Source organism: Saccostrea cucullata, unplaced genomic scaffold (assembly GCF_032062105.1).
Source record: "Saccostrea cucullata isolate Sc308-1 unplaced genomic scaffold, CSIRO_AGI_Scuc_v1 ctg1121, whole genome shotgun sequence".
In the NCBI taxonomy this organism is placed as follows: Eukaryota; Metazoa; Mollusca; class Bivalvia; order Ostreida; family Ostreidae; genus Saccostrea; species Saccostrea cuccullata.
Genome location: NW_026934208.1, coordinates 982 through 14,826, shown reverse-complemented (window position 1 = coordinate 14,826; position 13,845 = coordinate 982). Strand labels below are relative to the sequence as shown.

At 34.6% G+C, this 13,845-nt stretch overlaps 1 protein-coding gene across 1 annotated transcript; it reads left to right on the top strand.

Annotated features, from left to right (window-relative positions):
• Positions 1 to 10,357: 10,357 nt before the first annotated feature.
• On the top strand, positions 10,358 to 12,382 carry LOC134240138 (uncharacterized). Its single transcript, XM_062722240.1, has 3 exons — positions 10,358 to 10,459; positions 11,010 to 11,033; positions 11,530 to 12,382. Exons 1-3 carry the CDS (start codon positions 10,399 to 10,401, stop codon positions 12,264 to 12,266), a joined length of 822 nt encoding a protein of 273 aa, XP_062578224.1. The 5' UTR covers positions 10,358 to 10,398; the 3' UTR covers positions 12,267 to 12,382.
• Positions 12,383 to 13,845: the final 1,463 nt, after the last annotated feature.

Genomic DNA, 13,845 nt, shown 5'->3' with positions numbered 1-13,845 from the left:
GACGCACCTTTGATTATCATAATCATATAATTTTTCTTCTGAGAGGTAAAACTTAGGAGCAGAGAAGATGTATTTGTAAAGAATTAATGCATTTTCGCTATATATAATATTCATGGACTAAGTTTGTCTTTTCAGAATTAGAGCGTGGTGACAAGATTTTTTTTTACAAAGAATGTGCATTTTCTCTCAAGATTAGATCCCCCACCCTAACTCACTTATAATCTTCGTTCCGTGAAATTCATAATTTTAACAGAGACACCCTTGCTCTTTACAGCCATGCACTTACTTCATCTTCAAAATACCCAGACAGAGAAGAATTTTCTTTAAGTTTTAATGCATTTTAGTCCAGTCCAAGCACCATAAACACTAGTTAACCAAGTGGTCATGACTTTTAATAGATTTTACTGTCCAGAAGATGCAATCATGCTTAAAGTTTGATTTCTTGAAGTTTAGGAGAACCTGTAAACTTAAAGTATTTAAATAGACCATCAACTTTGAGATTTTGGTTCCCGAAAGAGAAGTTCAAATCTACAAATTATAACGTATGTATTGTTGCACAAGACGACAGGCAAAACAGATCGCAAAAGGTCACTACATAGAATGCATCAAGTCAACATCGTAAAATGTGAACATTGGTATACTTATATTTACATCCCCAATGTCTTTGTCCGAGATAAAACTACAAAATATTAATGCACTTTATTTCTACGTAAATGTAATGGTTCATCGATAGGCTCGGTTAAAAAAATCACTTGCGGGGCGGGACAAATACAGACAGAAGAGGGGCTTGTAGTGCGTGGATTGGCGGAACCAAGAGCTTGTAAATAAAAGGGATAACTGTCATATTTTTTTGGTTTTATGACGATGGTGAATCGATTGGCTTGCGTGGTTATTTGCATGAACGCCGAAGCGTGATAATTTTATGCACGCAAGTCACTCGATTGATCACATCATGAAACTAAAAAATTAGACAGTTCTGCTTTATTATCAGAGCGGCTACTTTTGTTTTGAATTATTGTGTATGAACTATATCATTGTCGTGTTTGAGACAAAATTTACCCTGTAGATTTTTGGTTTCAACAATGTACTGTTGACAGTTTTTACACTAGTGTTATAGTGCACTTTGAAAATGAATCTGTCTCATTTCTAAAGTATAAGCACTTTGGAAAAAATTAAAGTGCGTATTTTTTTTTCAAAGTGCGTTGCCACAAATAACATAACTTTTCATGTGCGGATTAACACAGATTTGATAGGTTATTAGGTCACCAAGGAAAGACTAATTCTAAATGTCAGATTGCCATCATTAATATTTAAGGACCCCTCTACGCTGTATCCTAATCTCACCTGGGGTACTTTTGCGTAGTTATAGTCTGACCCAACTTTGAATAAATTATAATCTGCATGTTTGACATAAATAAATCCTAATATTCCAAACAGTGCAATAGACGAAAAAAGAATGGATGAAAACATCTTTTTTTACGATTTTTTTTTTCACATGAGTAAACAAATCAAGAGATATTTTTCTTTTATTTTATACAGTTCATTGTCTTTGAAATTTGAAAAAAAAAGTTATTTTTATTATTAATGTTTAGGTCCTTTATGTTCATGTATTTTTTTCATTATCATTTTTAAAAACTTGTGGTCTTCAACTCGACAATCAGATTTAGTTATTTTGAGCAGGATGCTTACTGACTAAAGATGAAAAAGGCCAACTAACAACTTATTAATATCGCAAACTAGATGATTAAGCTCTTTCATCTTCAACTTACCTTATTGACGTCTGTAGAAATTTCGTTAAGGAAAAACTCTTATTTTTCGATTTCATGATGTAATCAATCGATTGGGTTGCGTGATAATTTGCATAAACGCCGAAGGCATGAAATTGAAAAATCTGAGTTATTCCTTATATTTACATACTTTGATTCCGCCAATCCACGTGCTCAAAGCCCTGCTTCTGTCTAGCTGTTTGTCCCGCTCTGCACGTGGTTTTTCTTGGAACCGCGCCAATATATTGATGGAGAAATAAAGCACATTTACAATTTGTAATTTTATCTCGGACAAAGACATTAGAAATGTACATATTTTTGAATATACGGCTTTTACTTACATATGAGGTTAACATCTCCCACCTTCTTGGAATCTCAGTAGCAAGTACTGAGTACAATCTAGTTTTAAATCGAGGCAGACTACTACAAATAAGTTTATTTTACTTTAATTTCAACATTTTATCAAATCAGAATTTCTTAAAAATCTATGATCATAAAAATGACCTGGCATGGTAACAAATATAACCTATCCTTCAGACTTTGGTTCTTATCTTTGGTGAAGCGTATTTCATACTATTATTTAACTAAGCCTTTGTTTTGTACTAAATTGACAACAGAATGTCTTTCTTATTAGTACAAAGGCTCATGGTGGATGCAACCAGTTCACACAAGATGCTTTCTCTTCCTAAGCATCTGGTCCCAGCTCTGGAATTTCTGGAAGTTCATATTTTATGACAATCTTGTTCAGAGATTTGCTTTGTCTGATTTCTTTTAGATCCGTCTCTCTTCCTGTTATCTTAACACATGTACAAAGGCTCACATCGGGTAAGAGCGGTTCACAGGGGATGCTTACGCCTTCTTCGGTGGACAATTCCCAGTATTGACCATAGGTACAAATTTATTTGATGTATATTCACATATTTAAACATAACTCAACAAGACAACTCACAATTAAAGCAGTTATATGAATAGCTCACAAATAAATAATATGTATATAAATATCTTCCTCACTGCATTACATACCATGCAGGGTAAAAGTTCATCAAATGTTAAATGCATGATAAAATGCTTTTGATACAAGATATTTTTTCTGCATTTCCCCGCTCCCTTCTCTTATATAAACAGTGAACATGATCTTGTATTTGGACAAAAATGTAGGGTTGAACAAAAGCGACCATGGATCATTTTACTTGAAATGCATAAAATTACAAGACAGTCATCATAATGATGTTATCGAGAACAAAAAGTAACATTTAAAGAATTTGATATCTGGCCGTTTCATATGTTTATATAGTATTATTTTTAAAATTTCCAATTCACTGCGACTTGAAAATATGCCAGCAGAGCTATTGCTATTCATAATGCTATGTTCACTGAATAATCGTTGTTTATTACTTATATTTGCATTCTTTGATTTTTTTTCAAGAATATCAGAGGAAATCCTGACTTACATAAGGACGCGGCTTCTTGTCTTCGGTAAAGAAAAACATACGGCTTTAAATTCAGTACACCTGATCAATGCTCCTTTTATCTAATAAATCACAAATAATTTATAAAGTATTTCCCTCTCAAACACAGTTATCTGGATACAAGCAGCGCCGTCATCACATCTCTTAATTTTTGTTTTGATGCAGCTGTGACGTCATCGATCAACGTTATTGAAACCCTCTGACAAAAATCAATAATTTAACACTATGATGAAAAATGAGAATGCTTTTATAATGATTATTACTCCAGAATGCTTTTCTATGATTTTTTTTTTTTTTTTTAGTTTTTCTATTTATTTTTAATAGCTGAAATAGATAATTTATACTAGTAATTTTTTTCTTTCTGAATGTTAGTACCCAAGTGTGAAGAGTTATCGTTCTTTGTACAAATATGCATGAAACGAAAAAATAAAAATATGCAGTTTTTTACAACTTTTTAAAAGTTTTATTATACAATTAAATACATTGACCAAAATTGAAATTTTAAGGATATAAATCAGCAATTTTAAATATTCTGAATTTCTTTTTTTTTTCCAACGAATATTATTACAAACTTATTTTTATTCCTCTTTCGAAACATTTCATATATATACTTCTCAACACGTTATATAAGTGTAGTAGAGCTTGTTCTACACGTGTGTGATAGAGCAATTGCACTCATAGCAGAAGCAGTTGCGTCTAGCACGAATTAGAATACCATTTTATAGCTGCTTCTGTGTTCCTTGTTAGTTAAAAATTAATTGATAAATACATAGATAATTAAAAAATGATAACTTTGCTAAGTAGATATCAATTATGGTATACAGCGATTGAAAAACAGGAGGGTATATAGTAATCGATCTGTCCGTCCGTCCGTCCGTCCGTCTGTCTGTTACGCTTTGGGGTACCCATCTCTTATCCGCAGCTCCTCTCATACCACTGAATGAAATTTGATGAAACTTTCACAAAATCTTTATTACATATTGCCATTGCACCTCCTATTTCACTTTTTGATCAGACACATATTTTGGGTTTCCCACAGCAAAACATGGACACTGCATTATATTCATATGGGAGGCGGGGGTATCATTTAGTGAGCTCATTGCTCACAGTATACCTCTAGTTTTTTTTTAGCTCACCTGAGCCGAAGGCTCAAGTGAGCTTTTCTGATCACATTTTGTCCGGCGTCCGTCTGTCTGTCTGTCCGTAAACTTTTCACATTTTCGACTTCTTCTCAAAAACCGGTGGGCCAATTTCAACCAAACTTGCCACAAAGCATCCTTGGGTGAAGGGGATTCAAGTTTGTTCAAATGAAGGGCCACACCCTTTTCCAAGGGGAGATAATTATGAATTAGTGAAAATTATTGGCATTTTTAAAAAATCTTCTTCTCAAGAACCACTGGGCCAGGAAAGATGAAACTCATGTGGAATCATCCTCAGATAGTGTAGATTCAAGTTTGTTCAAATCATGACCACCTGGGGTAGGGTGGGGCCAAAATGGCCGATCAAAGTTTTAAATAGGAATATATAGGAAAAATCTTTAAAAATCTTCTTCTCAAGAACCACTGGGCTAGGAAAGATGAAACTCATGTGGAATTATCCTCAGGTAGTGTAGATTCAAGTTTGTTCAAATCTTGACCCCCGGGGGTAAGGCTGGGGCCACAATGGCCGACCAAAGTTTTACATAGAATTGATAGAAATATATAAGAAAATTCTTTAAAAATCTTCTTCTCAAGAATAACAAAGCCATGATTGGTCATATTTATATGGAAGCATCCTCAGATAGTGTAGATTCAAGTTTGTTCAAATCTTGACCCCCGGGGGTAAGGCTGGGGCCACAATGGCCGACCAAAGTTTTACATAGAAATATATAGGAAAATTCTTAAAAAATCTTCTTCTCAAGAATAACAAAGCCATGATTGGTCATATTTATATGGAAGCATCCTCAGATAGTGTAGAAAGTTTGTTCAAATTGACTTACAATGGCCAACCAAAGTTTTACATAGAAATATATAGGAAAAATCTTTAAAAATCTTCTTCTCAAGAACCACTGGGCTAGGAAAGATGAAACTCATGTGGAATTATCCTCAGGTAGTGTAGATTCAAGTTTGTTCAAATCTTGATTTAATGACCCCCGGGGGTAAGGCTGGGGCCACAATGGCCGACCAAAGTTTTACATAGAATTGATAGAAATATATAAGAAAATTCTTTAAAAATCTTCTTCTCAAGAATAACAAAGCCATGATTGGTCATATTTATATGGAAGCATCCTCAGATAGTGTAGATTCATGTTTGTTCAAATCATGACCCCCGGGGGTAGGGCGGGGCCACAATGGCCAACCAAAGTTTTACATAGAAATATATAGGAAAATTCTTTAAAAATCTTCTTCTCTAGAATAGCAAAGCCATGTTTGGTCATATTTATATGGAAACATCCCTAGGTAGTGTAGATTCAAGTTTGTTCAAATCATGACCCCTGGGGGTAGGGCGGGGCCAAAATGGCTGATCAAAGTTTTAAATAGGAATATATAGGAAAAATCTTTAAAAATCTTCTTCTCAATAACCACTGGGCTAGGAAAGATGAAACTCATGTGGAATTATCCTCAGGTAGTGTAGATTCAAGTTTGTTCAAATCTTGACCCCCGGGGGTAAGGCTGGGGCCACAATGGCCGACCAAAGTTTTACATAGAAATATATAGGAAAATTCTTAAAAAATCTTCTTCTCAAGAATAACAAAGCCATGATTGGTCATATTTATATGGAAGCATCCTCAGATAGTGTAGATTCAAGTTTGTTCAAATCATGACCCCCGGGGGTAGGGCGGGGCTACAATGGCCAACCAAAGTTTTACATAGAAATATATAGGAAAATTCTTTAAAAATCTTCTTCTCTAGAATAACAAAGCCATGTTTGGTCATATTTATATGGAAACATCCCTAGGTAGTGTAGATTCAAGTTTGTTCAAATCATGACCCCTGGGGGTAGGGCGGGGCCAAAATGGCCGACCAAAGTTTTACATAGAAATATATGGGAAAATTCTTTAAAAATCTTCTTCTCAAGAATAGCAAAGCCATAATTCATCATATTTATATGGAAGCATCCCCAGGTAGTGTAGATTCAAGTTTGTTCAAATCATGACCCCCGAGGGTAGGGCGGGGGCCACAATGGCCGACCAAAGTTTTACATAGAAATATATAGCAAAATTCTTGAATAATCTTCTTCTAAAGAAATACAAAGCCATGATTGGTCATATTTATATGGAAGCATCCTCAGGTAGTGTAGATTCAAGTTTATTCAAATCATGACCCCCGGGGGTAGGGCGGGGCCACAATGGCCGACCAAAGTTTTACATAGAAATATATAGAAAAATTCTTTAAAAATCATCTTCTCAAGAATAGTAAAGCCATGATTGCATGGTCATGGGACTTCTTTTGGATTAAAACTTTTCAATAATAAACCAATTTTCTACCTTTTCCAAGCCACAGTACTCAGGTGAGCGATGTGGCCCATGGGCCTCTTGTTTAAATGTCAGATTATTTTGACAAAAGAATTGAATTTCCTTAACGCATTTTTAGTGCTGATCATCTAATTTTACAGGTGTACATAAACGACCACGGACCGACGTTTTATTAAAAGTTATCTACTAGTATCTTATACTTGATATATAAGGTCGTTCCTTTAAATACATTTCAATAATTTTAAATATCTTCATTAGAATTATACCCCTTGCTTGAAAAGAGGAAGGGTATATAGTGATCGGAATGTCCGCCCGTCTGTTACACTTTGGGGTACATGTACCTATCTCTTATCCGCAACTCTGAATGAAATTTTATGAGACTTTCACGGAATATATGTTACATTGTGCACCTCTTATTTTTCTTTTTTTTTTGAGCGGACACATATTTTGGGATTCCCAGAGCAAAAACATGGACACGGCTATTTTTTATAATATTGAAAGGAATCCATCTTTTAGCCATAACCCCTCCTATACCTCTGAATAAAAGTTTATGATACTTTCACAGATTCTTACATTATGCCATTGTGAGCCTCCTAGTTATGTTCCCCAAACGAAGTTGGGGAACATATGTTTTTACTCTGTTTCTTATTATTATTATTATTATTATTATTATTATTATTTTTCTTCCTGGGAAAATCTTTTTGATCTTGTAAACTACACATCCGACTTAGGTGAAACCTTTTTAGGGTAGGTAGGCATGTTATGTAGATTTGCGGAATCAAGGTCATTTTGCGCGCACGTGCTTGCACAAAAACTTAAAATGACCAATATATAATGGATATAACCGCAACTTTTCTATTTTGTGACGAAATATTTTGAAACTTATAATGTAAGGATATATTAGTAGTATGCACAAGATGACATGGTCAAAATAGCAAGATCGCATGCGCATGCACGTGCGCTTCGCTTTGATTGGCTGAAACTAAAGGTTTTTTGATAAAATCATTTGAAATTTCGAACATAGTCATACATTAGTGTCTACAGCCTGTAATATAAGATTTATCATGAAAGCATGTGCATGCACATGTGCTTGCAAGAGCTCGCACGTGCAACACGATAAATGTCCAATATAATTGATACAGACATAACTATTTAAATTATTGATGAAATGCTTTGAAATTCATATTATAAGTATATATTAGAAGGAAAGACAAAATGACATGGTCAAAAAAGTAAGATCTCACGTGCATGCACGTGCGCTTCGCTCTGATTGGCTGAAACTAAAATCTCAATATCTTTCTTGTTTCTTGTCATAATCCTTTGAAATTTTTAACATAGACCTACATTATGAAGATCTATAGCGTGATATATAAGAATTCTCATGAAAGCATGCGCATGCCCGCGTGCTGCAATCTGATTGGCTGAAACTTTAAATGGCTATATCTCCTTTGTTTTTTGACGAAATGCTTTGAAATTTAAAACATTGTCATGCATTAGGATATACTACAATATGATGTAGAAAAAAAAACCATGAAATCACGCGCATGCACGTGTGCTGCAATCTGATTGGCCTAAACTTGAAATGGCTATAACTCCCTTGTTTGTCAACAAAACACGATGGGATTTAGAAAATAGATAGATATAAGGGACTCCTACAAGAAGGTATGGTCATCATGCACGTGTACGCACGTACGTGCATATGGAACGAGTGAAATGAAAAATACGTTTGAAAGAGTGATTTTTCATACTTTTGGACTGAATGCTTTAATATATTGTATATTAAGATATGTAGATAGCGTAGACAAGATGATATGATCATAACGCACATGCATTCACAAAATGCTAAAATTTGAATATAATCGGTATTCTTCTGAGAAAACGTTGTTAAAGTAAAAAATGCACAGAGTTTGTCTTATTTAATGAAGCTTACAGGGAATATGGCACCAAAGAGGAGTTGGGGAGCGTCTTAGCACTAGTTCACTTTTTGATCTGACACGTATTTTGGGTCTCCCAGTGCACAACATGGACTTATTATAATATTATAACCATATGGTAGGCAGGGGTGGGAGTGTCATTTAGTAAGCTCAGTGCTCAGAGTACCTCTACTTTTCAATTTCTTTAAATTTAGTCAAATACGCAAAGGGGTCACCAATAATATCTTCAGCTTAGAATCTCTAGGGCTGAGGCAGAAGACATTTTATTTTATTTGGTGACCCCGTTTGCTTATTTTGCTTGTCTAACAACTATTGGAGATCAACGTTTAATGTGTGAACAGGGAAAACTCTTTAAAAATTGTTTTTCTGGGGTAACAAAAATCGAATTTCTTCAAATATATGACCATGTGGTGGTGAGGGTAGAGCCACAATTATAGAGATCAAAGATTTATATAGGAATAATGACACAATTAAGAGAATACTAGTATTCAGAAGTTTGTTTTCAAGAAACTAAGCAAAGTCATGACTATAGTCATTGACCCGAATAAATTTTTTAAAAATTCTCGATCAAAAATGTTTTCTCATACACAATAGTGTTTTTTAAGGCAATGTAAGTCTTTTGTTTTCAAAAATTGAAACTACTTATTGTTTTTGCCTATTTAAGGAATAATTATTTTAAAAAATGAAGCGAATACCCATTTATTTGGAAAAATAATGATATAATCGGAAATGATCATTTTTGATATGTTTTGTGAATTTTCTTGTCGTACTTTTTTTTGTTTGTTTGTTGTTGTTTGTTTGATTTTTTGTTGTGTACTAGTATTTTTGTTATGTTTTGTTTTACTTGTTTGCTCTTTGTTCTTTCTATTTGTACTTGTTTTTGCTTTTTTTTCAAACATAATTTTGTCTCGCTTCTTTATCTTTTTTCCGATACTACAGTGTCTTGATGTAAGCGATATAGTGATTCTATATTTTTTTTTCTCAATGATCCGTTTCGTCTTCATAATTACACCGAGCTATGTCTTTGAATCTCAGTATTTAGCGAAAAAACTCGTTAACCCAACATATAAAATTGCTCGATCAATCTGAATGAAATTCAAAAACCTTGATATGAATTTATTATACCTTGAAAAAAGTGAAACTCTTTTTTTAAAAAACTGTTCAAACTTCACAGATCTACATATTATTATGGCAAACAGATTTCAAGCAAAGTCAGAATCCCCAACCCCACCCGTTGGCGTTTATAACAATACCATTATTGTCAACCGTTTGAACCTTTATCTGGTAATTAAAGTAAATCTTTGTGTTACAATTATGTAAGGTTGTTGTGGAAAGCTGTTTGTGACTTCTTGATTTCTGTAAACATTAACAACTAAAAGGTAAACAGGCGCCCAGGGAGACGCTGGCTCGCAGAGCGATCCTATCACCCAGCATTGCCCATTTGACAAATACAGATATCCGATGGGATTAGGGCAAACAGAACCACCGTTAGTTTCATGATAACCGCCCAAAGTACTGAATTTCATATTTCAAGAGGCACTAAAAGTGTGAAGATTCTGCCAACTCAACTTTTTATTCAAGTCATCGCAATTAATTTTCAAAAGATTCGAAAAATAATCCAAAGATGGTTTTGGTGTCAAAATTTTGATGGCTGAATTTTTTGTTCGATGCTAATTTTTGACTGTTCATTCCCCCCTCTGTACCCCCTCTTTTCTGCTATATATGTCTTATGTTCTTTTGGAATAATTCGCATTTCGGGTTGTAGAGCAAGCAAGATGTTTCCCTCCTTAACTATTGTTGCTGTTTGTCTCGGGCTTGCGTCGGCTGGTTCTCTAGGTGAGTACTGTAGCCTGAAATAGAAATTCTAGGAAAAACGAAATCTTTGCGTTTTAACTTTTAAATCGAATACTACATTTAGTAATGCAAAGAAAATTGAAGGGGGCGTACTGTAGGCGATGCTTCCCAACCAATGGAAAGTACTTTTGTATAGGAAAAAAAATGACTGTTAGTTCTATATTTATATGAAATCAAATTTTTACCTCGAACTCCTTTGTGTTTCAAGATACGTATCTATATTCTTAAAGTTGGGAGTGTGCAATACCCCAGTGAAATATGTATTAATTGTGGTTTTGACAAGTTCATATTTTCTTTCTCTCTTTTTTTGGGGTGTTGGTGGTGTTTGTTTGAAATTCTGTTTTGTTATTAGGATATTTATGAGATGAATTTTTGTATACAATTCAGGATTACATCATCCTTTTAAACATTTATAGGATTCAAGATACGCTTCGAAAATATATTCCCTATTTCAAACTATATGAATGTTTAATTCTAATTGACAGGAAAATTATTGCACCCAGGAGACTAATTGGTTTTTTTTTCTTTTCAGTGAAAAGACAAGCTGGATGCCCCGGTGAGCATACATTTAATTTCATTATTTACAAACGACCTTGAAGGTACAATAAAATCCTTTTAGTAATTTATTCAAATTCAAAATTCACAAGATATTTTCAAATATTATAATAAGAATTATACAGTTTACATATTATCTTTAAAATAAAACAATTTGAAAACATTTGGTTTTTGGAATTATTATGGTACTTTTTCCAGTATCTTTTATGCCGATTGCATAAATAAACCCAGCTTTAATATATGTATGCATCTATTGAATTTTATATTGTATTAAACTGAAAACAAGAAATTGAAAGCAGACTTTTGCATGTACACCCTGAATTTTTCAAATTAGCAGATAAGGTTGGACATTGAAGTCATGGTACGCGTAGATGCTTGATTGTTTTCATTCTGGTTTAATGTAACTTTACGGTTGTCCATTGCTCTACTGTTTGAACTGTCTTAATTGTATAACAAATCTAAAAAATTACGTTAACATTTATGTTTCCATTTTCCAGATCCATTCACCAACGTGCCAAACCCCTGTGTTAACAATGTTCAGGGCAGAATCTATTATCCCCACCCAAGTGACGCCACCAAATTCATCCAGTGCGACCTCCTGGGCCGTATGTACATCATTCAGTGTCCACAAGGTTTAACCTACAAGGCTAGCACCTCATCCTGTACATCCGTTAGCGGGGGGACTCTTCCTACCGTGATGCCTGCCCCTACCACAACTAAAGCCCCTGTCCCAGTAGTCACCGACAAACCCTCCCAAAACCCTTGCACCGTAAGAAACATTAACTCCGGTAACATCTACTTTGCCTACGCCTTCGACAAGTACCGATTCATCGAATGTGATCTCTTAGGAAATGCCAATATTCTAAACTGTCCTTCCGGCCTTGTTTGGGAACAGAGCCGTCTCTCTTGTGTTTACGACATCGGAACCGATAATGTCGTCCCAAACCCAGCCGGAACCGGAAGTGGGACTGGAACCGGAACCGGAACTGGTACCGGAACTGGTGGTACCGTTGATCTCACCACTATTTGTGCTCCGAAAGGATCCACTATTACCACTACCGACGATCTGTTTCACCCATATCCGGGAGACAAGAGTAAATTCATCCAGTGTGATCTATGGGGTCAAGCTAATGTTGTGGACTGTCCAACAAATTTGATCTGGAACGAAATCAGCAAAACTTGCGCTGCTCCTTATATTGTAAATGGTGTTCCAGCTCAGTCCCTCACAGGCTAAACGCTGTAAATGACTGTAGAGTTTAGCTAGGTTCTAAAATTTCTGCATTTTCAATATTTCATGATAGACATCCGTGTACATGTGCATAAACGTTCTCATCTCTTTTTTTCTGCAACTCAGGAAATGTCTTGTTTGCTTATAGATTTGTCTTGCAATAAAATAAATATCTTTATCTTGTATTGTTAGTTTGTGTTTAATTTTTAACTCAAAGAAAAGAAAAATAACTTATTGATCTTTATTTAATAGCGGCTCCTTCTGCCCATTATTATCTTGTATCTCACTCATGCATCCATACATGCATATATATTTACACCATAATTTAGTTAACAACACATTTTGGCTTGAGGAATCCATTTGAAACTTTATATCATAAATGAAAAAGTAAATCACATTCATTAAAGAGAAAAATATCTAACAATAGTGATATTTACTGTTGACATGCAAAATTATTTATTTCGGCTTCTATTAATTGTTATTAAATCTGTATCGTCTTTCTCGATAACATCCCATTTTCATGAATGTGCCTGATGATTAATTTCGAATTCCAGGTGGTTAACCTGTTTATTTATTAACTAGTTTAGGACAGTGACTATAAGCAAATACTAGTATATTAGGGGAAAATTGTACATATTCAATACATACCCCTTAACTTTACAGACTGAGACTTTAGAAGTAATGCTTGGGCAGCAATTCAGAAGAAATTTAATTAGCTATCTCTTAGCGAGTTCATTTTCTCATAATCGTACGATGCATATCCGTATAAAATATAGAATTCTTGGCCAGATTATACTACATGGGAAAATGGGAAAACCTTAAAAATTCTATGCATATATGTACAGTACTGTATTGATTGGGATGAGTTATGAATATACATGTATGCACAATACGTAGCCGAAGTCATATAAGTGCCAAAAGAAGCAATGTATATATGGTCGGAATAATATATATATTTGTTATACCTTTAAAAAATTATTCCTATACAAATCTACACGAAAAAAAGTCTAACATTTCCTATGTTTTGCAGAGCGGGCATAAAAAAAATCAATGTTTGACCGCTGAGTGAGATGTTGAACCGCGTACGTACGTCACAGAATGGGCGGAGCTTAATCTCATTTTCATTTGTTGGTGTTCAACAGTGACGGAAGACAGGATAAAATACATGTCATATGTCAAAAAATTAAAATGAAAGGTATAACAAAACATTTATTGACTATGTTCTCGGGCAAAATGCGTTTTCTGGACCCTCGAACCAAACTGTCTGCCTGAGGCCGTTAGGCCTCAGGCAGACAGTTTAGTTCTTGGGTCCGACAAAACGCATGTTGCCCTCAAACTCAGTCAATAAATGTATAACATGTATATCCTGTATTATATCAATCTGTACATGTATCAGCCCGAGACACCAATATCAGCCAGTGGACCGAAGGCAATGCGTCTGATAAAGGTCTCGTGATGATACATGCAGGATGTGATGTGACTGAAATGGGGTATTTTTTATTTATTACATACAATGTACTTATAGTAATAAAAAAATACTGCACACACAATTTACTTAAACAGGCACGTAGAAGCCGGGGGCCTG